Here is a 27,605-nt window from a genome sequence, read left to right as displayed (position 1 = left end):
ATACTAGTCTGTTGAATTGACCTCTTGTACAGTAACGATGGACTCTTGATCTCTCAGCCTATATCAATGTGGCTATTTACATTTCTTTGTCTGTTTACACATACTTTCTCTAAAACTGTAATACTACATTCTGCATTAGGCAGCACAGTAGCCTAGTGATTAGCAGTACAGTACAGGCGACCTGGATTCAAATCCCACCGCTGCCTGTAAGGAGTTTATACGTTCTCCCCGTGACCGCGTGGGTTTCTTCCGGGTGCTCCGGTTTCCTCCCACAATCCAATCCAAAGGTTGGTAGGTTAACTGGTCACTGTAAATTGTCCTTATATTAGGCTAGGATTAAATTGGGGGATTGCTGGGCAGTGTGGCTGGAAGGGCCCGTTCAGAATCAGAATCAGGTTTATTATCACCGACATGTGACGTGGAATTTGTTAACTTTGCAGCAGCAGTTCAATGCAATATATGATTATATAGAAAGGAAGAACAATAAATAAATTACAGTAAGTAAATATATGTATATGAAATAGATGGGGTCTAACTTTTGACACCATTTACTATCAAAATGGTTGTTGTGATGCGTCTAGTGTGGAAGTGTAGTGGGTAGTGCTTGCTGCTCTCACTTTCAGCTTCCAATGCTGGCTTTTAGTCTAGCGAAAAAGAGAGCTGAATGCGTAAGTCTCCCACTGCTAGTACATAGCCTCTCCAACAGCAAGCCTCATGTAGTGCCTCCTCACTGGCGACACACAGAAACTGAATTCCCTCCAGACTTGGGCTGAACTACAGAGGCCAGGGAGGATGTCTCGTCCCTGCACAGGCCCACCAGTGTGTGAACATGCCCTGGTGCTCATGAACCAGGTCTCCAGCTATGGGTAAATAGCTCCACTGCCTTCTGGGTAGCCTCAAGAGAGATGACGGCTGCGGGAGTAAAGCTGAAGCGGAGCCCCTAAGGCGGCTGGACATCATTGAACATCCTTCTGGCAGCTCCTGCAGCCAAGCTGGTACCAAACATAATGCTTCATAAACATTCCTTTAGACTGCACTGGTGAGGCCGAGAAGGGGATCTCAGGATTTCTGTACCTTCCACCCAGGCTTGTGATGATGATGACCATCACCCATTGTGCTTTGAGACAGACAGATGCCAACCACCAATAGTTGGATTAAAAATAGTGCAAAACAGAAATAATATATTAAAAAAGTGAGGTAGTGTTTATGGGTTCAATCTCCATATGGCAGCAGAGAAGAAGATGGTCCTGAATTGCTGAATGTGTGCCTTACAGCTTTTGTGTCTCCTTCCTGACGGTAACAATGAGAAGAGGGCATGCTCTGGGTGACGGAAGTCCTTAATAATGGACATTGCCTTTTTGAGGCACCATTCCTTGAAGATGTCTCTGATACTACAGAAGCCAGTACCCAAGATAGAGCTGACTAATTTTACATCTTTCTGTAGCTTCCTCCGATCCTGTGCCGTAGCCCCCACCTCCATACCAGAGAGTGATGCAACCTGTCAGAATGCTCTCCATGGTACATCAGTAGAAGTTTGAGTGTTTTAGGTGAAAAAATAAATATCTTCAAACTCCTAATGAAATACAGCCACTGTATTGCCTTCTTTATAGCACTGTATTGCCTTCTTTATAGCTGCATCAATATGTCGGAACCAGGTTAGATCCTCAGAGGTCTTGATACCCAGGAACTTGAAATTGCTCACTCTCTCCACTTCTGATTCCTCTTTGAGGAATGGTTCGTGTTCCCTCAACTTATGCTTCCTGAAGTCCACAATCAGCTCTTTGGTCTTACTGACATTGAATGCAAGGTCGTTGCTGTGACACCACTCAACTAGCTGGTATATCTTGCTCCTGTATGCCCTCTCGTCTCCATCTGAGATTCTGCCAACAATAGTTATATCATCAGCAAATTTATAGATGGTGTTTGAGCTATACCTAGCCTCACAGTGATGGGTATAGAGGAAGAAGAGCAGTGGGCTTAGCACACATCCTTGAGGTGTGGCAATATTGATCATCAGCGAGGAGGAGATGTTATCACCAATCTGCACAGATTTTGGTCTTCTGGTTAGGAAGTCAAGAATCCAATTGTAGAGGGAAGCACAGAGGGCCAGGTTCGACAGCTTATTGATCAGGGCTGTGGGAATGATGGTGTTGAACACTGAGCTAGTCAACGAACAGTATCCTGACATAGGTGTTTGTATTGTCCAGTTGATCTAAGGCAGTGTGAACAGCCATTGAGACTACATCTGCTGTAGACCTATTGTGGCGATAGGCAAATGGCACTAGGTCCACGTCCTTGCTGAAACAGGAGTTTAATCTAGCCACGAACAATCTCTCAAAGCATTTCATCACTGTAGATTTGAGTGCTACTGGGTGATAGACATTAAGGCAGCGCACACTGCTCTTCTTAGGCACTGGTATAATTGTTGCCTTTTTGAAGTAGGTTGGAACTTCTGACCGTAGCAGTGAGAGTTTGAAAATGCTATATCTCAGTAAGTAAATAAATAAATTGTTATTGCTTTTCCTGTTGTACTACCTTGATGTATTTATGTACAGAATGACATGCCTGGATGGCACTTAAGCAAAAACTGTTCATTATATCTTGGTACATGTGACAATAATAAACCAAAACCAATTTAAAAAGAACAATTTTTAAAAATCATGAGGAAGTAGTTTGCATTAACAAGTGTATGCATGCTTGATGGACTTTGGAATTTAATACAATAAGAGTTCCTTTGTATGTAAGGGTGTCCATAAATTGGGCATTTGCGGCCTGGTAATTGAATTCCTGTTAAATCACAAAGCCATCTGCTTCCCTCGTGTGGCCGGAAGCAGTACTGCGACAGCCCATTCATTGAACTGGAGCCAGAAACAACACGCCAGTTCTCACAAGAAAATGCCTGAAGGTACTTGACAGGGTAAAAACCACAGACCCGAGGGCTGAGCCAAGGAAAGAGATGAGGGCTGGTGACAGCCTGCTGGTGGAAGCCTCCTTGGGAAGGCGTTCCAGTGCTGTCAGAGGGAGAGAACACGAGAAAATAGGAGCACCAGTAGGCCATTCGGCCCATCAATACAATTTCAAAGTTCAAAGTAAATTTATTATCAAAGTACCTATATGTCACTATATACAACCTCAATAAATCCAATAACTATAATAGAGCTAATGAAAGACTATACCAACAGGGCGGACAACCAGTGTGCAAAAGACAACACACTATGCAAATAAAAAAAAGAAAAAAAAATAATAATAGTAAATAAATAATCAAGAAATATTGATAACATGAGATGAAGAGTCCTGGAAAGTGAGCCCATAGGTTGTGGGAACAGTTCAGTGATGGGGCAAATGAAGTTGAGTGAAGTTATCCCCTCTGGTTCAAGAGCCTGTGGTTGAGGGGTAATAGCTGTTCCTGAACCTGGTAGTGTGGGTCCTGAGTCTCCTGTACCTTCTTCCTGATGGCAGCAGCAAGAAAAGAGCATGACTTGGTTGGTGGAGGTCCCTGATAATGGATGCTGCTTTCCTGCACATGTTCCGTGTAGATGTGCTCAATGGCAGGGAAGGCTTTACCCGTGATGGATTTAGTCTTATCCACTACTTTTCTGTAGGACTTTCCATCCAAAGGCATTGGTGTTTCCATACCACACTATGATACAGCCAATCAATATACTCTCCACTGCACATCTACAGAAGTCTGTCCCAGGCCTCATCTGCTCTGTGCCCGATCCCACACCCTCAATCACTAAATCTACCTCACTTTTAAAGAACCCATGATCATTACTTCATCATTCCTTTTTTTAACTGATTAATTTTGTCATTTATAGTAATTTTAAGACTTTGCACAAATTGCTGCCATAAAGCAACAAATTTCAAAATTCAATGTCATTTCCTGTACACAGGTGTAAAGGAGAATGAAATAATTGCTACTCCAGATCTGACGCAGCACAAAAAAATACAAGATAAAGAACACAACAATACTAATAAAAACACAATAAATAGAAACACCTAAGATAGCTTATATACATAGATTGATACCAGGCACGGGAGTGTCTGTACATACGGTGACTCTGACAGGAAATGATAAAGTAGTGGTGGTTGGGGAAGGCTGAGTTAATGGGTAGAGGTATTGATCAGCCTTACTGCTTGAGGAAAGTACTGTAGCTGTCTTTCAGCCTGGTGGTCTTGGTGTGGATGCTACGTAGCCTCCTCCCTGATGGGACTGGGACAAGTAATAAAGACATATAATAGTGATAACAAAGCTGATTCTCATTCTACTCCTGACGAAGGGTCTCGGCCCAAAACGTTGACTGTGCTTCTTCCTATGGATGCTGTCTGGCCTGCTGTGTTCCACCAGCATTTTGTGTGTGTTACTCTCGTTCTAGTCAGCTAACTTCCACAACTGTGCTGAAAAGTGGCAGATGGAGTTCAATCCAGAAAAGTGTAAAATGATTCACTTTGGACTTGAAGACCGAATATAGGATTAATAGCATGATTCTTAGCAATGTGCAGGAACAGAAGACCCTCAAAATTGCAGTGCAAGTTGATAGGGTGGTTAAGAAGGTGAATGATGTGTTGGGCTTCATTAGTCAGGGAATTGAGTTCAAGAGCAACAAGGTAATGTTACAGCTCTATAAAACCCTGGTTAAACCACACTAGGGAATATTGTGTTCAATTCTGGTCACCTCCTTATAGAACAGATGCAGAAGCTTCAAAGAGGGTGCAGATGGAATTTACCAGGATGCTGCCTGGATTAGACAGCAAGTATTATTTGGATAGATTGAGTGAGCTAAGGTCTTTTCCTTTGACGTGAAGGATAAAAGAAGGCCCTGTGATCCTCCCAGCTCATCCATGCCAGCAAAATGACAATCTGCACTATTATGATTTGCCTGCCATTAGCCCACATTCCTCTCAACATTTTCTATCCATTCAGCCGTATCTCAAACATTGTAATTGTACCTGCCTCTACTACTCCCTCTGCTAGCTCATTCCATATACCCACTGTCCCCTGTGTGAAAATCTTGCCCCTTTAAACCTTTCCCCTTTCATCCTAAACCTATGCCCTCCAGTTTTACACTCCTCTACTCTGGGAAAATATCTCTGACAGGCTGGTAGTGTAGCAGTTAGCACAATCGCTTTACAGTGCAAGTGATTACTGGTCTGGGTTTGATTCCTGCTGCTGTATGTAAGGAGTTTGCATGTTCCCCTTGTGACTACGTGGGTTTCCTCCAGGTGTCCTCCTTCCCTCCCACAGTCCAAAGATGGACAGTTAGGGTTAGGGAGTTGTGGGTACGCTTGCTGATTCAATTTGATGCAAATGGTGCATTTCACCGTATGTTTCGACGTACCTGTGACAAATAAAGCTAATTTTTCTCCTAATCTTCACACCCTATCTTTAACTTTATAAACCTCATACATTTATAAACCTCCATAATGTCATCCCTCAGGCCTCCTGTGCTCCAGGGAAAACTTCCCCAGGCCATCCAGTCTCTCCTCATCACTCAAGCCCTCCAGTGCCACACTGCTCCAGAAGTCTGTCTGCCGCCATCTGCTTACCGTCTCCAGACGAGTCTGCTGTGCTTCCTTCTCTAGGAAGTCATTCTCTTTCCGTCTGGAATGCCTCAGCTAAAGAAAGTCATTGGCAAAACTTGAATCTTAAAAAGATATTGTGTTTTCAATGACAACTGCATGGTGAGGGAGCACCTTTAACTCATCTTTTGTTCCCTCCCCACAAGCATGTCGCTGCTGTGGATGCAGGATGGAGAGACTCTCTGTCAAACAAGATCAGGAGAGCCTCCCAACTATTGAGGACATCTTCAAAAGATGATGCCTCAAGAAGATGGAATTTGAATCAGAATCAGTTTTAATATCACTGGCATATGCAATGAAATTTGTTGTTTTGTGGCAGCAGTACAGTACAACACATAATAAAAAAAACCTATACATTAAAATAAGATTTATATAAGGTATACAAAAATAAATAGTGCAACAGAGTGACAAAATAGTGAGGTAGTGTTCATGGGTTCACTCATTCAGAAATCTACAACCTAATAAATTGAGAGTTTTTGTTTGGTGTAATTCCTCAATATATTCACAGTATTTCTACAGCAGACCAACACGTAATTGCATTTGTCACATTATTGGCTAGAAGGGCTATTTTATTAAACTGAAAAGATGCTTCTGCTCCCACTTTGATAAAATGGTTCTCTCAGGTGATGTTATGTCTTAGTTTGGAAAAAATTAGAAGTCGAACTTTTGATCCTAGATTTGACTTCGAGAAAAGGTGGGGCTCTTTTGACCGTTATTATCATTTGATTTGAGTTAGTTAAGATAATCCTCTTCTGATTCTTGGGTAAGTGGATTTGGTTGGCGGATTGATGTCCTTTTTTTAAATGGAAGCCTGTATGGCGCATAGCTCCAGGTTTGTGCTCCAAATGGGTTTTTTATTTCTTGTTTTTTTTGTTACTAGGGTTTTTTTGTTTTAGTTAGTAGGGGTTCTTTTTTCCAAAAAAAATAGCTTTAACATTTTTTTATTATTATTGATATACTGTTTAGTTTGGTTGATAGTTTAACTCTTATTCTACATATTGCCTTGGTTATCCTGATGTATTTTTCTTTGTTGTTGATTTTCAATAATAATTAATAAAAAAAGATTTAAAATGCGTTCAGTGATCTGGTGGCCAAGGGGAAGAAACTGTTCCTGAAACATTGAGTCTGCATCTTCAGGCTCCTGTATGTCTTCCTTGATGGTAGCAATGAGAAGAGGGCTGTCCTGGGTGATGGGTGTCCTTAACGATGGATGCTGCCTTTTGAAGCCATCACTAAAGACCATCATCATCCATGACATGCCCTCTTCTCGTTACTGCCGTCAGGGAGGTGCTATAGAGCCTGAAGACACACACTCAAACTCTTAGGAACAGCTTCTTCCCCTCCACCATCAGATTTCTGAACAGTTCCATGAACACTACCTCACTATTCCTCTTTTGTATTATTTAGTTATAAGAGTTGTAGAACACTACAGCACACAAACAGGCCCTTTGGCCCTTCTAGTCCATGCCAAACTATTATTCTGCCTAGAACATAAGAACATAAGAAATAGGAGCAGGAGTAGGCCATCCAGCCCATCGAGCCTGCCCCGCCATTCAATAAGATCATGGCTGATCTGTCCCAACCCTCCATACCCCTCCCAACCACGTACTTATCCAAACTTCTCTTACGTGTTGAAATCAAACCCGAGTCCACCCCTTCCACTGGCAGCTCGTTCCACACTCTCACCACCCTCTGAGTGAAGAGGTTCCCCCGCTGGTATCGTTTAAACATTTCACCTTTTTTTATTATTATTATATCTTATAGTCTATTTTATGTCTTTGACTGTACTGCTGCCTCGAAACAAAAAATGGTTAGTGCAACGCCATCACAGCTCAGGGCGTCAGAGTTCGGAGGTCAATTATGGCGTTGTCTGTAAGGAGTTTGTACATTCCTCCCCATGAACGTGTCGGTTTCCTCTGGGTGCTCCGGTTTCCTTAAGCATTCCAAAAATGTTAGTAGGATAACCGGCCATTGTAAGTTTTCCTGTGATTAGGCTAGGGTTAAATATAGGTGGGTTGCCGTGCGGTGTGGTTCATTGGCTGCAAGGGCCTGTCCACACTGTATCTTTAAATAGATAAATAATAAAATTATACAACATATTAAACAATAACAAACCTGATCCTGACAACATTAAATATCACCCCTGGGACCATCCAGAAAAGGCAGGTCCCATAATGAAAGACCTCAAAGTGGCCCACAACCTTGCCGTGGCTTTGCATGCCTCAATGACCCGGAGAGCTATAATGGCAGGAGTCAGGGCTTTGTACTTTAGCTCTTGGTAGGATCACTCATGCCAAACAGGTCAAAGGGGAGACGCCACCAATGCTCCAGGTTTGGGGGTTCAGCTTAGGACTAACAACCCTGACTGGTCAAACAAAACTGTTACAGAAACAACAATGAAGGATCCTTCTACATCAGTGTGCGACGGTATTCCTGAGTCTCCTCCCAGGACTCACATGACTGACAGTAAACCAAGGGAAAGCTGTAGACACAATGAAGGAAGCCGTGAACGCTGCTGTAGATGGAAGGCCTTCATTGCTGCCCTAAACACCAGCGGCATAACGGGCAAAAAAAAAAGAACAGGTTTGATATTATCATTTAAAGTAAAATTGGATAGCTGTTTGGACGGGAAAGGAAAGGAATGGAGGGTTATGGGCTGAGTGCGGGTTGGTGGGACTAGGTGAGAGTAAGAGTTTGGCACAGCCTAGAAGGGCCGAGATGGCCTGTTTCCGTGCTGTAATTGTTATATGATTATATATGGTTAACATTGAAAAGAACCATAAATGTAGCCCCACTTCATGGAACTCTGTAAAGGATACAGTTCATAAGTCTTCAACTTCAGTTGCTTAAGCTCTTTGACAATTTCATCATACCTTTAAAAATAAAAACAAATACCATGAAGAGTTTGGAAAAACAATCAAAGTCTTGCTTTGATTTATGGCATAATTCCTTTGTCACATGCCCTGAAAATCTTTCTCCAAAGCCTTTCCACCCAGTATCCCACCAACTCTTGCTCAACTCTGCCAGCAAACCCTGAGTTTTCTAACCCTCACTCCCTCTCACTTGCGGACACAAGAGATTGCAATTTGGAGCAAACAACCTGCTAAAGAAATCCAACGAATCAAGCAGCTTCTGCAGGAGAAAAGGAATTGTCAAAAGGTTTCGGTCAATTCTCTGCCTCAGGACCTTAATAGCTTATCAATGCTTTGGAGACACCTTCGAAAGGCAGCATCCATCATTAAGGTTCCCCATCACCCAGGACATGCCCTCTTCTCATTACTACCATCAAGGAACCTGAAGACACACACTCAAACATTTAGAAACAGCTTCCTCCCCCTCCCGTCAAATTTCTGAATGGACAAGGAAACACTACCTCACTATTTTAACATTTTTCCCCCTTTTTGCATTCCTTATTTATATATATATATATTTCTTAGTCATTTATAGATTTTATTACAATGTACTGCTGCCACAAAGCAAGAAATTTCACGTCATATGCCAGTGATATTAAACCTCATTCTGATTCTGCCTCTCATAACTTGGTAAACTTCTTTCTGATCTCCCCTAAGCCTGTCGCTTCAGAGAAAACAACCCAAGGTTGTCTAACCTCTCCTTACGGCTCATGCTGTCAAATCCAGGCAGCGTATTGGTAACCCTCTCCAAAGCATCCACCTCCTTCCTAAAATGCTTAGAACTGCACACAGTACACCAAGTGCAGCCTAACCAAAGTTTTGTACAGTTCAACATGACTTCCTAACTCTTATACTCAAGTGGAACCACGTTCATCCCATTTCTGAGGTTCACTCTCCACTCTGCAGACCCCCCACACTCACCCTCATCCCTTTACCCATCACCAGCCCCGTTACTAAAGGTCAGTGGTCTCACTCATTCTGCAGGGTGACAATTCGGTCTGTGGTTGTAGCCAGGACATCCTGTTCCATCCCCACAGGCTTGCTCTTAGCTTCACCTCGTCCCGTCTTCTTCTTCGACATTCTTGTTACCGTTTATTTCTTTTTCTGTGTGGGAGTGTTGATAGAAAGTTAGCTTTGGCAAGCCTATCTATGAAATATTAAACAGTCCCTCACAAATTCCCTCACACCACGTATAAGACCCTAAGGCACAGGAACAGAGTTAGGCCATTCGGGCCATTGAATATGCGCTGCCGTTTCATCATGGCTGATTTATTATCCCTCTCAACACCATTCACCTGCTTTCTCCCTGTAATCTTTGACACCCTTACTGATTAAGAACCTATAAACCTCCACTTTAAGTACACCCAATCATTTGGCCTCCACAGCTTTCCATGGCAATGAATTCCAGAGACTCACCACCCTCTGGTTAATGAAATTCCTCCTTATCTCTGTTCTAAATGGACATCCCTCTATTCTAAGGCTGTGCCCTCTGATCCCAGACTCCCCTACTATAGGAAACATCCTCTTTACATCCACTTTATCTCTGCCTTTCAATATTTGATAGGTTTCAATGAGATCACGCCTCATTCTTCTAAATTCCAGTGAGTACATGCTGAGAGCCATCAAGTGGCATACCCATCCTTTGCAGCATTCTGCCCCCTGCTGTGATTGCCCTGCCCATGCCACCCTCCTCCTCCTCATCAAATCGCCATTCCTTCCAGATGGGTGTACGCCATGAGTTTCAGTAAACTACCTGACCAGGGTGAGAGGGAGAGATCACAGCACCCCACCCTCGCTGTGCACACTGACACACACTTCATCAGAAAACCAACACAGGATCTAATTTTTTCTGTATTAAAAGGAAATTTATTGAGAGGCTTGGCAGAAAATTCCAAGCATGTGTATATTGGTATTTGGTTTATTGGTAATTGTGTCACCAGAATGCGTGGGCTGCCCCAGCACATCCTTGGATGTGTTGGTCGTTAATGCAAACAACATACTTCACTGTATGTTTCGATGTACATGTGATAAATAAATGAATCTGAAGTAATAAATAAGCTACCAGAGGAACTCAGAGGGGCCAGAGGGAGATGAATAATCGAGACCTTTCATCAGGTGAAACCTTGTAAACTTCATACTGACCTCATGAAGGAAGCCCTGAACACCACCAGAGATGAAGGACCTTCACTGCTGCCCTAAATGCCAGCGGCATAACAGGCAGGAAGTAAGTGGGTCAGTACATGTGACAATAATAAACCAGTCTACCAAGCAACACACATAAAATGCTGGAGGAACTCAGCAGGCCAGGCAGCACCTATGGAAAAAAGTACAGTCAATGGTTCGGACCGAGACTCTTCGGCAAGTCTGACCTGCTGAGTTCCTTCAGCATTTTGTGTGTGTTGCTTGGATTTCCAGCATCTGCAGATTTTCTCTTGTTTGGAACCAGTTTGCCAAGTTGAGATTCAAGATTCAGATTGTTTAATGTCATTTTCTGTACACAAGTGTAAAGGAGAACAAAATAATTGTTACTGTGGATCAGATGCAGCACAGAAAAGCAACACAAAAGATACAGATCACAACAATAATAATAATACAATAAATATAAATACATAAAATAGCTTATATACATAGATTAAATGTATGTCCATAAAGTGACGCTAGGCACAGGAGTGTCTGCACATAAGGTGACTCTGACAGCAAATGATAAAGTAGTGGTGGCTGGGGGTGTGTAGGGGTGGGTTAGTGGGTGACTGCTTGGGGAAAGGTGACTCTGACAGGAAATGATAACACAGTAAACATAAGAAAGTCGGCAGATGCTGGAAATCCAGAGTAACACACAAAGAATGTTGGAAGAACTCAGGAGGTCGGGCAGAATCTGTGGAAAAGAGAAAAATAGTTGATGTTTTGGGCCTAGACCCTTCTTCAGAACTGGAAAAGAAGAGGGAAGATGTCAGAATAAATAGGTGGTGGGGAGGAGGCGGCTAGCTGGAAGGTGATAGGTGAAGCCAGGTGAGTGGGAAAGGTAAAGGGCTGGAGAAGAAGGTATCTGACAGGAAAGGAGAGTGGACCATAGGAGAAAGGGACCCAGGGTGAGGTGATAGGCAGGTGAGAAGAGGTAAGAGTCCAGAGTGGGGAATAGAAGAGGGGAGGGATAGGGTTTTTTTTACTGGAAGGGAAAATCGACATTCATGCCATCAGGTTGGAAGCTATCCAGCCAGACACTCTGAGGGTGGACCAACACGTCGGAACGGGAACGAAAAGTAGTGGTGGAATTAGTGGGTGGAGGTGTTGATCAGCCTTACTGCTTGGGGAAAGTAACTGTTTTTGAGTCTGGTGGTTCTGGTGTGTATGCTCCTTGATGGGGGTGGGACAAACAGTCTATGAGCTGGGTGGGTGGGATCCTTCATGATGTTACCGGCACCTTTCTGTATATACAGTATGTCCTTAATGACACATAGACAGATAATCAAGCAATTTACCAAGTTGAGAGGGGATAATAAACCAGGTACCACGTTACAATTCGTGCGAAAGTTTCAGCAGCGCAGAGGCTGACCTGGGACCTCCCAACCACCAAGCGGCAGCCGCCAGCCCTCTTCGCAAGGAGCTGCAACTAATTTCTACCGACTGCAAATGACAATAAACATGGAATAGTCAGCAACACAAAGCTCTCCCTGGTGTCTCGATTATGGATCATTTGTGGCTGAGATATTCCGGCGAGGGATTTGCGGTTATTGAGAACTCACCTGCTGGCCTCAGGCCGCGCCAAACATCCGTCACCTTGGCAACTACAGAAACCCCGCCCATCAAACGTCACCTCAAGCGGCAGGCTCTTTTTAAAACTATTATCTTGATGCCATAACAACAGTCTTGCATACATGGTTATTTAAATATGGTCAAAATAATTTCCTGCAAGGCATTTTGGTTTTGCAGTCACGTTGCCGTAGCGACGAAGAGGAGGCAGTCGGTGGTGGTGATGAACGCATGCGCGGGACCGCTGGGCGCTCTCTCTAGTCTACTCACGTCGTGCCACCGATGACGATACGGTGACCTTCAGTCAGGTGCCGCGTCTATCCCTTCTTTAAGGTCAATAAGTGGGAAGGGCTGGATCTCGGTGTGGGATATTTCCGGCTTCGGTGCTTGTGCGCCGCAAGAACCCACGAACAGCAGTGTTGGTGGCAGCCGGATGACTTGAGATCCCACCACCGGCGGTTGTCCAGTCAGGGACCCTTAAAATTCTGCAAAGAAAGCCAAAAACGCTCCTAGTTTAGCAGAATTGCTGACTTCCTTCAGCATTTTGTGCGTGTTGCTCCTGGTTCAGCAGTCTGTGTCCACAGCAAGATCCCTGAGAATAGCTGTGTGGTGATGATCCCAGGGGGAACTCCTATATGGACCTTGAGGACAGAAATGGCTAATACAAGGGGGGGGGGGCAATCAAGAGAGAATTTGCAGATGCTGGAAATCCAAGCAACACACACAAAACGCTGGAGGAACTCGACAGGCTCGGCAGCATCCATGGAAAAAAGTACGATCGACGTTTCGGCCGAGACCCTTCGGCAGCATATAGCAGTATGTGTGCACAGCACGATTCCAATACAAAGGGGCATTATTTTAAGATGATTGGAGGGAAGTGGTGGGTGCATGGAACACAATGCCAGGTGTGGTGGTAGAGGTTGATTCATTAGGGACGTTTATGTAACTTTTAGATAGGCACATGGATGACAGAAAATTGGAGGGCTATGTGGGAGGGAAGGGTTAGATTGATCTTGGAGTAGGTTAAAAGGTTGGCACAACATTGTCAGCTGAAGAGCCTGTACTGTTCTTTGTATCCCTTATGAAGGTGACAGAGTCTGTCATCGAAAGGTTGGTTGAAATTAATATTTGTACCTGGTTGGAAGCCTGAGAAGAGCTTATTTGTTCTATGTTTGTTTAACATTTTGCAAAGAGTCTCAGACAATTATAGGTGCACTAAGCTAGAATAAGGTAAAGTAATAACAAAGGGTACTGCAGGTAGAATTTATTTAGCAAATCAGCACAGAGTGGTCCTTTTCAGCCCTTCCAACCACTTTGCCCCAGCAGCCCCTGATAAACCTGGTCAACCCCAACCTAATCAAGTAAAAATTTACAATGACCAATTAACCTACCCAGTATGTCTTCAGATTATGGGGAGGCGGGGGAATAACTGGAGCACCCGGGAAATTCCACATGCTCCATGGGGAGAACGTACAGAGATTCCTTACTGAATAGCGTTGGAATTGGACTCTGAGCTGCGGATTGCCGCAAGCTGTAATACTGATATGGAAACACCAATGCACTTGAACAGAAAATCCTACATAAAGTAGTGGATATGGCCCAGTCCATCACTGGTAAAGCCCTCCAAACCATCGAGCGCATCTACGTGAAACGCAGTCGCAGGAAAACCAGCATCCATCAAGAGGGGTCGCCACCACCCAGGACATGCTCTCTTTTTGCTGCTGCCATCACGAAGAAGGTACAGGAGCCTCAGGACTCACACCACCAGGTTCAGGAACAGTTATTACTCCTCAATCACCAGGCTCTTGATCCAAGGGGGATGACTTCAGTCAACTTTACTTGCCCCATCATTGAAACATTCCCACAACCAAAGGACTCGCTTTCAAGGATTCTTCATCCCATGGTCTCGATATTTATTGTTTATTTATTTATTATTATTTCTTCTTTTGTTGTCTTTTGCAGTCTGGTTGAACACCCTAGTTGGTCAGTCTTTCGTTGATTCTGCTATGGTTATTGGTTTGTAGGTTTATTGGGTATGCCCACAAGAAAATGAATCTCAGAAAATGAATATGATGACATATATGTACTTTGATAATAATTTTACTTTGAACATTTGAATTTTGATTGTGAGGTCAAGAGTCCTTAATAAACTAGGGAGACATTCAATCATCTTTCCCTCATTAACTACAAACGTTTGTAGTTTCCTTTGGTAGGGAAGCTGAGGAAAGTGTAAACTAAATGGTCCCATGTTTAAGGCAGGTGCACGACTTGGGAGACGGAGTGACGTGTGTATTTGAACCTTGGGAGGTGGTGGAACAAGTTGAACTGTCTCTTCCCACACAAGAACATACCCAAATATTGGCTTAGACAAAGGTATCAGGATCAGGTTTAGTATCACCAGCATATGTCGTGAAATTTGTTTTGTGGCAGCAGTACAGTGCAATACCCAACGGTCTGCCTGTCTAGGTACCATATCCGATGCGGACTTTGGTGACCATGGTTTTCCATATAGATCTATCCTTCGTTTTTTGGATGACTTCCATTTCCTCAATGTGTAGCCACCTGGCTATGCTTTTGATGTACATAAGCCGAGGTCTTTCTCTAGGTTTGCTCCCCTCGATCTTTACCCAATAGTAAAATACTAAATTACAGTAAAAAATATATTAAGTAGTGCAGAAAGAGAATGAAAAAAAGAAAAAGATAGTGAGGTAGTGTTCATGGATGGAAAAGGGGTAATGAAGTGAGAAGCTGGAAGGTGACAGGTAGAAAAGGTAAAAGTCTGAAGAAGTAGGAATCGGATTGGGGAGGGGAGGGGCTGCAGAGGGAGGTGGTGGACAGGTGAGGATAAGAGGAGAGGGGAACCAGAATGGAAAAAGAGGAGGAGGGAGGGAGAGAGAAATTACTGGAAGTTGGATAAATCGATGTTCATGCTATCAGGTTGGAGACTACCAAGATGGAATATAAGATGTTGCCCAAGTTACCCAAGTTTCACTTTGTCATGGCAGTAGACATTCAAAAATAACTTGTTGGGGCTATTGGGTAAAATTTGAGGAAATTAATTCTTTTTGCCAGAACTAATATAATAGTTAGTTCTAGCAAAAAGTTAGCATTGACATGACGGGCCAAATGGCCTCCTTCAACGTAGTCTTGTTTATAACTCTAACTGTGTTAGCCACCCTGGAGTGAAGGTGAAGCTTCACAGCAGTGTAGTGGTGTTGTAGGAGTCTGTTCTGCACATGCAATGCTGGTTTGGAAAGCTGTTAATCTGGGTGATCTTAATGACAGCAGCAAAGCTGTCAATTCTCTCCTCTCTTCCATCGGACAGAAAATGCAAAAGTTTGAAAGCACATACCACCAGACTCAAGGGCAGTTTCTACCTCGCTCTTATAAGACGACTGAATGGTCCACTTATATGATAAGATGGACTCTTGACCTCATAATCTATCTCGTATGATAGTGCACTTTACTGTTTACCTGCACTGTACTTTCTCTTTAACTGTTACATTTTATTCTGTGGTATTATTGTTTTACCTCGTTCTACCTCAATGTAGTTGTGTGATAAATTGATCTGTATGAACAGTTTGCAAGAAAAGCTTTTCACTGTAACTTGGTACATGTAATAATAATATATCTATCTATTTATTTATTATTTGTTCATTTAATCCTTGTACATTCATTCGTTATGTGCCGTGTCATATGACGTGGGCGATCATGGTCTTTCCATGACCATGATTGTTCTTGGCAAATTTTTCTACAGAAGTGGTTTGCTGTTGCATTCTTCTGGGCGGTGTCTTTACAAGACGGGTGACCCCAGCCATTATCAATACTCTTCGGAGGTTGTCTGCCTGGCGTCAGTGGTCGCATAACCAGGATTTCTGATATACACCAGCTGCTCATATGACCATCCACCACCTGCTCCCATGGCTTCACGTGACCCTTGGGGTAGGAGGGAGGTGCTAAGCAGATGCTATAGTTTGCCCAAGGGTGACCTACCGGTGAGTGGAGGGAAGTAGCACCTTACACCTCCTTTGGTAGAGACATATTTCCACCCTGCCACGCTCCCTCACTTATAATCACACCCAATAGTCATGCTCTGATCTTATATTCATTTATATACTCTGATTTTATATTCTTAATTTCACAATTTACCTCGTTATTGTAGAGCACTTTGTTAGATTAGATTAGATTATTTGGATTATACCTGCACTGCACTTTCTCTGTGGTTGTTAAACTTTATTCTGCACTGTGTATGTTTTACCTTGTACTACCTCAATGCACTGTGTAATAATTTGATCTGTATGAACAGTATGCAAGACAAGCTTTTCAATTTACCTCAGTACATGTGACAATAATAAACTAACTCCAATGCCAAATACCAAAGCAGAATAATTTAACATTATTTACTTCCTTGTTGGATCTTGCTGTGTGTGGATGGGTTCTTGAATTCACCCACATATCAATGATTTCACATCAACACACCACTTGCGTTGAAGTTCCCTGGATGCAGAAAGCCTACTGGATTCTGAAAAGCCTGGATAGAGTGGATGTGGAGAGGATGTTTCCTATAGTCTGGTATCCAGGGGAACAGCCTTAGAAGAAAGGAAAACTGAGATGGCGAGGAATTTCTTCAGTCAGAAGGTGGTGAATCTGTGAAATTCTTTGCCACAGAAAGCTGTGAAGACCAAGTTTAGGTGTATTTAAGGCAGAGATTGAGAGGTTCTTGATTGACCAGGGTGATAAATGGATACGGGGAGAAGGCAAGAGAATGGGGTTGAAAAACAAAACCAGCCCTGATTGAATTACTCAATGGGCTGAATGGCCTAATTCTATACTTAATCTTATGGCACATGCCTAGTATTTGACCATTCCCCTGTTTGAAGTGAGTGGAGCTTTATAAGACAGAGTACTGTGAGCAGTTTAGGGCCTCTTATCTGAGAAAGGATCTGCTGACTTAGGACAGGGCCCAGAGGAGGTTCACGAGAATGATTCTGGGAATGAAAGGATTATCATATGAGGAGTGTTTGATAATTCTGGGTTTGAACTTGCTGGAGTTTAGAAGAATGAGGGTGGATCTCATTGAAACCTACTGAATATTGAAAGGCCTAGATAGAGTGGGTGTGGAAAGGATATTTCCAATAGTGGGGGCATCTAGGACCAGAGGACGCAGCCTCAGAATGGAAGGATGTCCCTTTAGAACAGAGATGAGGAGAAATTTATTTTGTTAGAGGTGTTAAATCTGGAATTCATTGCCACAGACGGCTATGAAGGCCAGTCATTGAATATTACAGGCTTGGGCAAACACAGGTGGAAGTTCTAAGTAAGAAAGAAAGTAAATTTCTGGTGAGTTTTTTTGTTAGAACATGGCCAGTGCTCTGGGAATGGATGAGGAGGTAGATGGATGTTCCTTGTGTGAGCTCCGGGAGACCTCCAGTTTCCCTGTTAACTACAACCACACGAAGTGTATTGAGCTGTAGCTCCTTAGAGACCGTGTTAAAGAAATGGAGCTGCAGCCAGATGACCTTCTGCTCATGGAGGAGAAGGAGGAGGTGATAGACAGAAGCTATTGGGGGGAGGGGGCAGTCACTCCTAAATTGCAGGAGGCAGGCCCCTGTGTGACTGTCAGGAGAGGGAAAGAGAATAGGCAGCCAATGTCGTTTACCTCTGTGGCCATTCCCTTCAATAATAGGTATACTGCTCTGGATACTGTAGGGTGGGGGGGGGTGGATGAATGACTTACCAAAGGGAAGGCACAGTGACCTGATCGCTGGCACTGAGTCTGGCTCTGTGGCTCAGAAAAGGAAGGCGGAAAAGAGAGGTGCTGTAGTGTTAGGGGATACCATAATTAGAGGAGCAGAAAGCAGATTCTGTGGATGTGAAACAGGTACCGAGATGGTACGTCTCCTCCCAGGTTCCATGGTCATGAATGTCTCAGATCGGGTCCATGGCATTCTAGAGGGGGAAGGTGAACAGCCAGAAGTCATGGTACAGATCAGGACCAATGACATAGGTAGGAAAGTTGAAGTCCTGAAGAAGGATTGTAGATAGCTGGGTAGAAAGCTGAAAAACAGGACCTCCAGGGTAGTAATCGCTGTATTGCTGCCTTTGCCATGTCCCAATGAGGGTGAGAATAGGTTGTTTTGGCAGATGAATGTGTGGCTGAAGAATTGGTGCAGGAGGCAAAGTTTCAGATTTAGACCATAAAATATGGGAGCAGAATTAGGCCATTTGCTCCATCGTCTGCTCCGCCATGTCATCATAGCTGACCCATTTTCCCTCCCAGCCCCAGTCTCCTGCTTTCTTCCCATATCCCTTCATACCCTGACCAATCAAGAATCAATCAACCTCTGCCTTAAATATACCCAATGACTTGGCCTCCACACCTGCCTGTGGCAACGAATTCCACAGGTTCACCACTCTCTAGCTAAAGAAATTCCTCCCCATCTCCGTTTCAGAAGGATGCTCCTCAATTCTGAGGCCGTGTCCTCTGGCTATAGGCTCCCCCACCATTGGAAACATTCTCTCCACATCCACTCTACTGAAGCCTTTTAATATTTGATAGGTTTCAATGAAGTTACCCCTCATTCTTCTGAATTTCACTGCGTACACGCCCAGAGCCATCAAATGCTCCTCATATGATAAACCTTTCAATTCCAGAGTCATTTACATGAACCTTCTCTGAACCCTCTCCAATGTCAGCACATCCTTTCTTAGATCAGGGGTTCACAATACTCAAGTGAGGCCTCACCAGTGCCTTATAAAGCCTCAACATTACATCCTGCTTTTATATTCTAGTCCTCTCGAAATGAACGTTAACATTGCATTTGCCTTCCTCACCTCTGGCTGAACCTGCAAATTAATCTTTAGGGAATCTTACATGAGGACTCTCAAGTTGCGTTTCATCTCAGATTTCTAAATTTTCTCTCCATTTAGAAAATAGTCTACCCTTTTATTTCTTCCACCAGATTGCATGACCGTACACTTCACAACACTGTATTCCATCGCCACTTCTTTGCCCATTTCCCTAATCTGTCTATGTCCTTCTGTAGCCTCTCTACTTCCTCAAAACTACCTGCCCCTGCACCTATCTTTGCATCATCCACAAACTTGGCCACAAAGCCATCAATTCCATCATCCAAATCATTGACATATAATGTAAAAGCAGCAGTCCCAACAAGGACCCTCGTGGAACACCACTTATCATCTGCAGCCAACCAGAAAAGGTTCCCTTTATTGCCACTCTTTGCTCCTGCCAATCCGCCAATGTTCTATCCATGGTGGTACCTTTCCTGTAATACCATGGGCTGTTAACCTGTTAAGCAGCCTCATGTGTGGCTCCTTGTCAAAGGCCTTCTGAAAATCCAAGTACATAACATCTACCGATTCCCCTTTGTCTATCCTGCTTGTTATTTCTTCAAAGAATCCCAATGGATTTGCCAATAGAATATCCCTTAATGAAACCATGCTGACTCTGGCCTATCTTATCATGTGCCCCCAGGTACCCTGAAACCACATCCTTAACAATCAATTCCAACATCTTCCCAACCACTGAGGTTAAACTAATTGGTGTATAATTTCCTTTCCTCTGCCTTGCTCCCTGATTGAATGACTCAATGGGCTGAATGGCCTAATTCTACACTTAATCTTATGGCATGTGCCTAGTAATTGACCATTCCCGTTTGTGACATTTGCAATTTTCCAGTCTTCCAGAACCATGCCAGAATCTAGTGATTCTTATTAATGCCTCCACAATCTCTTCAGCCACCTCTTTCGGAACCCTGGGGTGAAAACCCATCTGGTCCAGGTAACCTATCTACCTTCAGACCTTTCAGTTTCCCAAGAACCTTCTCCCTAGTAATGGCAACTTCACACATTTCTGCCTGCCACACTCTCGAACTTCCAGCATACTTCTAGTGTCTTCCGCAGTGAAGACTGATGCAAAATACTTACTCAGTTCATCTGCCATTTCCTTGCCCCCCATTACTACCTCTCCAGCATCATTTTCCCACAGTCCAATATCTACACTCACCTCTCTTTTACACTTTATATATCTAAAGAAACTTTTGGTATCCTCTTTAATATTAATGGCTAGCTTGTTTTCATAAACGTTCTTTATCACCTTTTCAGTTGCCTTCTGCTGAGACCCTTCATCAGGACTGGGAAGGGAGGGGGATGAACCCAGAATAAGAAGGTAAGTGGGGGGGAAAGAAGTACAGGTTGGTAGGTGATAGCTGAGACCGGATGAGGGGAAGGTTGATGGATTGGGGAGTGGGAACGAAGTGAGAAGCTGAAAGTTGGTAAGTGGAAGAGTTAAAGGGCAAAAGAAGGAATCTAATATGAGAGGACAATGAACCTTATCCTGGCTTCTTACCCCCTTCCTTTGCAATCCCGATGAAGGACCTCGTCCCGAAACGTTGACTGTTTAATCTCCTTCATGGAAGCTATCTGCTCTGCCGAGTACCTCCAGCATTTTGTGTGTGTTGCTCTGAATTTCCAGCACCTGCAGAATCTCTTGTGCAGAGATTTACCAGGATGCTCTCTGGATGAGAGAGAGCATGTTTTATGAGGATAGGTTGAGTGAGCTAGGGCTTTTCTCTTTGGACTGAAGGAGGATGAGAGGTGACTTGAAGAAAGTGTACAAGATGATAAAAGGCATAGATCAATGAACAGCCACAGACTTTTTTCCCAGGGCAGAAATGGCTAATATGAGAGGGCATATTTTAAGGTGGTTGAACAAAAGTATACGGTGGGATGTCAGGGATAGTTTTTACAGAGTTGGTATGTGCGTGTAACATGTTGCCAGGAGTGGCGGTAGAGGCAGATACATTAAGACATTTAAGAGACTCTTAGATAACACATGAATGAAAGAAAAATCGAGGGCTATGGAAGAGGGAAGGGTTAAAAGGTTGGCAACACATTATGGACTGAAGGGCCTATACTTTGCTGTAATGTCCTACATTCTAATTGATTAGGTTTACTCACAGAGGTTTGCAGCTAATATTTGTGCTTATTTTGCAACCCTTCTTTCTTAATGCCATTCTTTTCCTTCTTCGACTCCTGCTCCATTCTTCTTTGCTGTCTCCCAATCCCTTTTTCTTTTGCCCTTTATAATTGCTCCCTCATTCACACTCTTTCCCTCCCTTCGTTGTGCACTCCCTTCCCACAGTCTCTCCCAAACCTTTCCTGCTCCTGATCACCTGTCTTCAACTCTACCTCCCCTCCTCTCTCCCTCCACAAGCTGCCCCCTATCAATCCCTCTATCCCCTTTCATTCTCCCCCTCACCCCACCCCCACCCTTTTCCATCACATCATGTCTTCCTGTCTCACCCCTACCCCCCATCCCTCTCTCCAAACTACCCATACCTTTCTACCATTCCCCTCCGTCTTCCTCCTCTCTACTCTCTCCCCTTCCTATCTTATGCCTCACTCTACCCCATCCTGTCTTTTCTCTGCACTCTCTGTCCTTACTCTACCCATTTCCTTCCCTCCTACTCTCCTCCTTTGCATCCCTTCCCCCTCTCTATCTCTCTCCCGCTCTGACCATTGACCGTTCCATTTCTACTCCCTGTCCATCCCTCACCCAACCTTTCTTCCTTCTTTACACATCACTTCCACCTTTCTCGGTGCACATTGCTTTCAGCCTCACCTCCCCTTCTTTTTCTTTCTCCTCTTCCCCCTTTTACTCTTCCCCTCCTGTTTTCTGCTCTATTTCCTCCCCCGCTTCCCATTCTTACTCTTCCTCACTTGCTGTCCTTTCCATCCCCTACATTCCCTCTGCCTCTGTCCCGTCTCTGCCACTTCCCCTTTCTCCCCACTCCCTGCCCCTCACTTTCTCCTCCTCCCTTCCTATCCCTCCACATTTCAATGTCTCTCCACATTCCCCTGCTTGTCTTCTCTCCCCTTCCTCCCTTCCCTGCACCCTTTTCTGCTCTCCCCCTCCCCTTTTAGTCCCCCTTCCTCATCTCACTGTCTCCCCTCTCTCCTCCTCATCTCATCTGTCCCCTCCTTCATCTCCCCCTTCCCCTCCCTCATCTCCCCTCCCCCCTCATCATCTCACCCCTCCCCCTCCCCTTCCCCCTCTCTCATTTCATCCCCCTTTCAGTCTTTCCCTGGCTCTTCCTCCTTCCTTTTATCTCCCTACCCCTTTTCTCTTTCTATCGCTCTCCCTCCCTCCCCCTCTCTTTTTCTCTCTCCCTCCCTCTCTCTCTTTCTATATATCTCTCCCCTCCCTCCCTCTCTTTCCTCTCTTCCTATCTCTCTCTCTCTCTCTCTCTCTCTCTCTCTCTCGCTCCCTCCCTCCTTCTCCAGCAATCGAAACCACTGCCAGTTGGGAGGCCGTGTGCTGGGCGCCTCATGGAAAAGAAGCCGCCTTTCATCTGTGGCATTGTGGAAGGTCAGTGAGAGCGACCCCCGCCCCTCCCCTGCCCTCTCTCTCCCAGAAACCTCGCAGCGAGAGCCCCTCTTAGACTGTGTAAAGCTGACAGCTGCATTAAGATATTAGTTTACAGGCAAATTTTGAAAGCACAAACGCTGCGACGCAGTTCTGCTGAGCCTCTGGACTGACAGTGTCCCTTACTCCCTGCATTATGAAGCGAGAAGCCCGGTTGTCATGGTGTCTGTAGGAATTAAAGTTTAATGTTCTGGCGACTGCGGCAAGCAAAGGCTGATAGAGGGGAAAAAAAAGATCGCAGAGCAATTTAAAAGATACTTGCTTCGGGGGTTCCTTGAACATGTTTGTATTATTAGTTATAACAATACTGGAGAAAAGGGAGAGAATGACCAGGCGAGGTTTTCGGGTGTGGAAGAGGTCATGTGACAAAGCCCTTGGGAATCAGTCAAACTAAAGTTGTAGATGGTGAAGAGAGGGTCTTTGATGGACTGCAAATAATTCTGCCTTTTGTTTCGTGGTGGGGGGAGGGATCGCTGTGATATGATGCCCAGCGCGGTTGACACGCTGATATTCTCGCCAAATTGGCAATTGATTGAAATCCACCAGTCAGTGATCTGTGGCAGTGAGGCATGCCAGTGTCGTTTGTAAAGCAGTAAGGATTCGGTGCTTGCTTTGTGAGATAGCGGGAATATGTTGGGAGGGGATAGCATGGAAACAGGCCCTTCAGCCCAACATGTGCATGCCCACCCAGGTACCTGAGCTAGTCCTTTTTACATGCGTTTGGCCCATACGCACCTGAACTGTGGAACTCAATATCTAAAACTATAAAGGATGCAGACTCGGTTGACACTTTTAAACACCAGCTCAAAACCTATTTATTTAACCTTGCTTTTAATTGACATTATTTTGTCTTTTATATTCATGTTTGCACTTGTAAAACACTTTGAACTACATCGTCTAATGAAAAATGCTCTATAAATAAATAATAATTATTATTTTTTTCCTGTCCATGTATCTGTGCAAATATCTTTTAGGCATAATTATTGAACTTGCCTCAGCCACTTCCTCTGGCAACTCGTTCCATATACACACCACTCTCTGCATGAAGTTTCCCCTCAGGGCTATTTAAAATTTTTCTCCACTCACCTTAAGCTTATGCCCCCAATGCTCGCTAATACAACACCAGCGACCCGGGTCCCATACCCCTGCTGTTTGTGAGGAATTTGTATGGTCTCCCTGTGGCCACGTGGGTTTCCTCTAGGAGCTCCACTTCCCTCCTACGGCGTACAGGTTAGGGTTAGATGTGGACATGACACAAATGGCACATTTCACTGTAGGTTTTGATGTATATGTAATGGATAAAGCTAATCTATAGTTTTTGTTTCCCATTCCCTGGTAAACACACTGACTGCATTCACCCTGTCTATGCCCCTCATGGTTTAATACGCCTCCCTAAGTCACTCCTCAGTATTCTACATTCCAAGGAATAAAATCCTACCCAGCTCAACCTTTCCCTATAACTCAGGCCCTCAGGTCTGGCAACGTTCTTGTAAATGTTCTCTGCACTCTTTCCAGTTAAATGATGTTTTTCCTATAACTGGGAAAAACGTCAATGAACTGGCTGTGTCCTCTGGCCTAGACTCCTGCACTATAGGAAACGTTCTCTCCACGTCTACTGAACCGGACACAATACTGCTGGTGTGGCCTCCCAGAAGTCTCCCTGTACAGTTGCAAATTTATTTCCTCACACCATCACAAACGAGAAAATCCGCAGCTGCTGGAAATCCAAGCAACACACACACAAAATGCAGAAAGGAACTCAGCAGGCCCCGCAGCATCTATGGAAAAGAGTATAGTTGACATTTCAGATCAATATTTTTCAGCAGGAGGGTGAAGTGTCCTGCTGAAGAGTCTTGGCCTGAAACATTGACTGTACTGTACTCTTTTCTACAGATGCTGCCTGGCCTGCTGAATTCCTCCAGTATTTTGTGTGTGCCCCCTACACCATCAACTTGGTGAAAGACATCCTTTGGTGTGTCAGGACATTGAGATGTCCCTCAAACAGGGGTTCCCAACCTTTTTTATGCCATGGACCAATATTGTAAAGCAAGGAGTCTGTGGAGCCCAGGATGGTGACCCCTGCGGGCGAGGAGGAATATTGCTGACTGGCACATTCCAGACTGCAGGAGTACGTGATGAGGGATGCACTGAAGATTGGTGCAACCACTGCAACGGCTTGGTGAAGAGAGGACCATAGAGTAGAGTGTTTCTGCTACCAGAGAGGGAGAGACGATGTTGAGGGAGGAAGCCCTTCAATTATTATAGTAGTAAGACCATTAAACTCAGAGGGAGGATGAGGCCATTTGGCCTATGAAGTCTGCTCTGTCATTTCATCATGGCTGATCCATTTCCCTCCCCACCCCATTCTCCTGCCTGCTCCAACTTTTCACACCCTGTCTAATCAAGAACCTATCAACCTCTGCCTTAAGTACACCCAATGCCCTGGCTTCCACAGTCACCTGTGACAATGAGTTCCACAGATTCACCACTCTCAAGCAAAAGAAATTCCTCCTCGTCTCTGTTCCAAATGGATGTCCCTCTATTCTGAGTCTGCGTCCTCTGGTCCTAGACTCCCCCACTAGGGGAAACATCCTCCCTATACCTTTCAATGTTCAATAGGTTTCAATGAGATTCCCCCCCCCCCATTCTTCTAAACTCCAGCAAGTACGGGCCCAGAGCCATCAAACGTTCCTCATACAATAACCCTTTCATTCTCGGAATCATTTTCGTGAGCCTCCTCTGAACCTTTTCCAATGTCAGCACATTCTTAGATAAGGGGCCCAATACTCAAAGTGATGCCTGCTAGTGACTTCAGAATTACATCCTTACTACCCCAGTGTACCACCCCCCCCAGGTGGTCACGGGAGTGGCACCAGTGCTATTGATGTGTTGAAATGTGAAAGAACAGTATGGAAAGTATCAACTGTGAATGCAAAAAATGACAAGGGATTGTACTATTCTTCTAAATAATTTTTTTTATTTGAATAAAGTTTATTTTGATTTATATCCTCCCATCTGTCCAACAATCTCTTTAACCCCCTACTATCAGGCAGGAGGTACTGTGGTATTAGGACAAGAACTGGTAAGATGGGAAACAGCTTCGTCCCCCAGGCTGTAAATCTACTGAACCCCCTGCCTCCACCATGGTCTCGCCACATGTGAAACACCAGTAGTGTTGTACTGTTTACCTTATCACTTATGCCGTGTATACACCTTATCATTTATTAATTTATTGCAGTAGTATTACTTTATGTGTTGTGTGTGTGAGGTATCTGTACTGTGTTGTGCACCTTGGTCTGGAGGAACATAATTTCGTTTGGCGGTACACATGCGTACGGTTGAATGACAATAAACTTGAACTTGAAATTATGTCCCTACTCCTGCGCTCAGTGTCCTGATCGATAAGGCCAGTGTGGTGACTAGGTTAGTGGCCGAGGGGGAAGAAGTGAGAGTGTGGTCGGGAGGTAGGGAAGAAGAAAAGAGGCTGAATGGAGTGATCTGGGCTGAAGGTTGTCATAGCCAGGGGGTGGAGTGTGGTAGTGGGGATAAGCTCCCACTATCTATTAAGTGGCCTGAGTGGCATGCACCTCAAATAGCCTCTGATAATCAAAGCCCAGCTCCTGGCCTTCAGGTGAGGCTTAGTTACTAAGCCCGGCAGAACCATTTCTACTGAAAGGAGGAGGGACAAAGGCATGGGCAAAAGCTTTTTCTCCATATCATATTGCCCTGGCTTATGTATTACATACGCAGTTAGGACACAACATCTGTGGCCGACCCTAACCAATCGGCCTTAGGATTCACTGCACGTTTGTGATCAGGGAGGCTGGGTTAGTTGTTTCTTGTTCTCTTCTGCCTGGTGATCTGATCAGGAATCCTTGCTTGGACCTGCCTGTGATTCTTACAAAACTGTTATTTGTATCTGGAATGCAGGCATGACTGACAAACCTCAGTTGATAGGAATTTGACCAAGGCTTTCTTGTCTTCTCATGTTTCCTCACACCATAGAAGGAGGTCTTTTGGTCCATCAAGCCCACGTTACCTCACAGCACAATCCCACTAGCCCCATTCTTCTTCTCATATCCTTGAAACATATACCCTCACACACCTCCTGAATTCTCCCACCACCCACCTAAAAGTCAAAGTCAAATTTATTGTCGTATACATAAGTACAGTACTGTGTAAAAGTCTTAGGTACATATATTTAGCTATATCATTATTTTATGTGTTGCACTGTACTGCTGCAAAAAAAAATCATGACATATGTGAGTGACGATAAACCTGATTCTAGTGTGGGTCTTTATTGTGGACTGAGAGTATGAAGGGGGCAGGGAGAGGGGACTCATGGTTGGGAAAAAGCGAAGGAAGGGGGGAGGGAGCGGCAAGTATTAGAGAGACATTCTGCAAAGATCAGTAAACAAGTTGTTTGGAATCAAATGACCTTGCCTGGTGTCTCAAGGCTGGGCGTGTCTGCACCCGCACCACCCCTCTCCCTGGCCCCGGCACTCTTCTGCCACATGTCCCACTCCATCCCGCTGAACTCTACCTTCACCGTTCCTAATGCAGTTTTCTCCCGCCAGATTTACATACTCGCGCTCTGCTCCACGTTGACAAATGCTGTACTGTGCAAAGGTCTTAGGTATTCCAGCTATATACAGTGCCTATAAAAAGTATTCATTCCCCCCTTGGAAGTTTTTATGTTTTATTATTTTACAACATTGAATCACAGTGGATTTAATTTAGCTTTTTTGACATGGGTCAACCAAAGAGACTCTTTCGTGTCAAAGTGAAAATGATTTCTACAAATTGGTCTAAATTTATTACAATTAATGACCACAAAATATTTGCTTGCATAATTACTCAACCCCTTCAAGTCAGTATTTAGTAGATGCACCTTTGGCAGCAATTGCAGCCTTGAG

General features: G+C 44.3%; 2 protein-coding genes across 5 annotated transcripts in view; one reads left to right on the top strand and one right to left on the bottom strand.

Annotated features, from left to right (window-relative positions):
- The window catches only part of ccdc166 (coiled-coil domain containing 166), a 42,265-nt gene extending 29,995 nt beyond the window's left edge, over nucleotides 1-12,270 (bottom strand). Inside the window, exons 1-4 of one of the 2 annotated variants that reach the window (XM_072254816.1) lie at nucleotides 12,236-12,270; nucleotides 9,466-9,596; nucleotides 8,400-8,453; nucleotides 5,548-5,602 (exon numbers count right to left, since the gene is read on the bottom strand). In XM_072254816.1, the coding sequence (XP_072110917.1) occupies nucleotides 5,548-5,602; nucleotides 8,400-8,453; nucleotides 9,466-9,572 (216 nt within the window). In that variant the 5' untranslated portion in view covers nucleotides 9,573-9,596; nucleotides 12,236-12,270. Of the gene's footprint in view, nucleotides 1-5,547; nucleotides 5,603-8,399; nucleotides 8,454-9,465; nucleotides 9,597-11,971; nucleotides 12,053-12,235 lie in introns of those variants that run through there. The other variant, XM_072254817.1, reaches the window with a different exon arrangement.
- Nucleotides 12,271-12,528: 258 nt separating this feature from the next.
- LOC140196870 (protein O-GlcNAcase) overlaps nucleotides 12,529-27,605 on the top strand; it is a 105,532-nt gene continuing 90,455 nt past the window's right edge. For 2 of the 3 annotated variants that reach the window (XM_072256764.1, XM_072256765.1), the window contains exon 1: nucleotides 22,527-22,632. In XM_072256764.1, the coding sequence (XP_072112865.1) occupies nucleotides 22,593-22,632 (40 nt within the window). In that variant the 5' untranslated portion in view covers nucleotides 22,527-22,592. Of the gene's footprint in view, nucleotides 12,551-22,526; nucleotides 22,633-27,605 lie in introns of those variants that run through there. The other variant, XM_072256763.1, reaches the window with a different exon arrangement.

Source organism: Mobula birostris, chromosome 4 (assembly GCF_030028105.1).
Source record: "Mobula birostris isolate sMobBir1 chromosome 4, sMobBir1.hap1, whole genome shotgun sequence".
Classification (NCBI taxonomy): Eukaryota; Metazoa; Chordata; class Chondrichthyes; order Myliobatiformes; family Myliobatidae; genus Mobula; species Mobula birostris.
The sequence above is the reverse complement of the archived record's forward strand: the minus strand, read 5'-3'. Positions and strand labels throughout refer to the sequence as shown.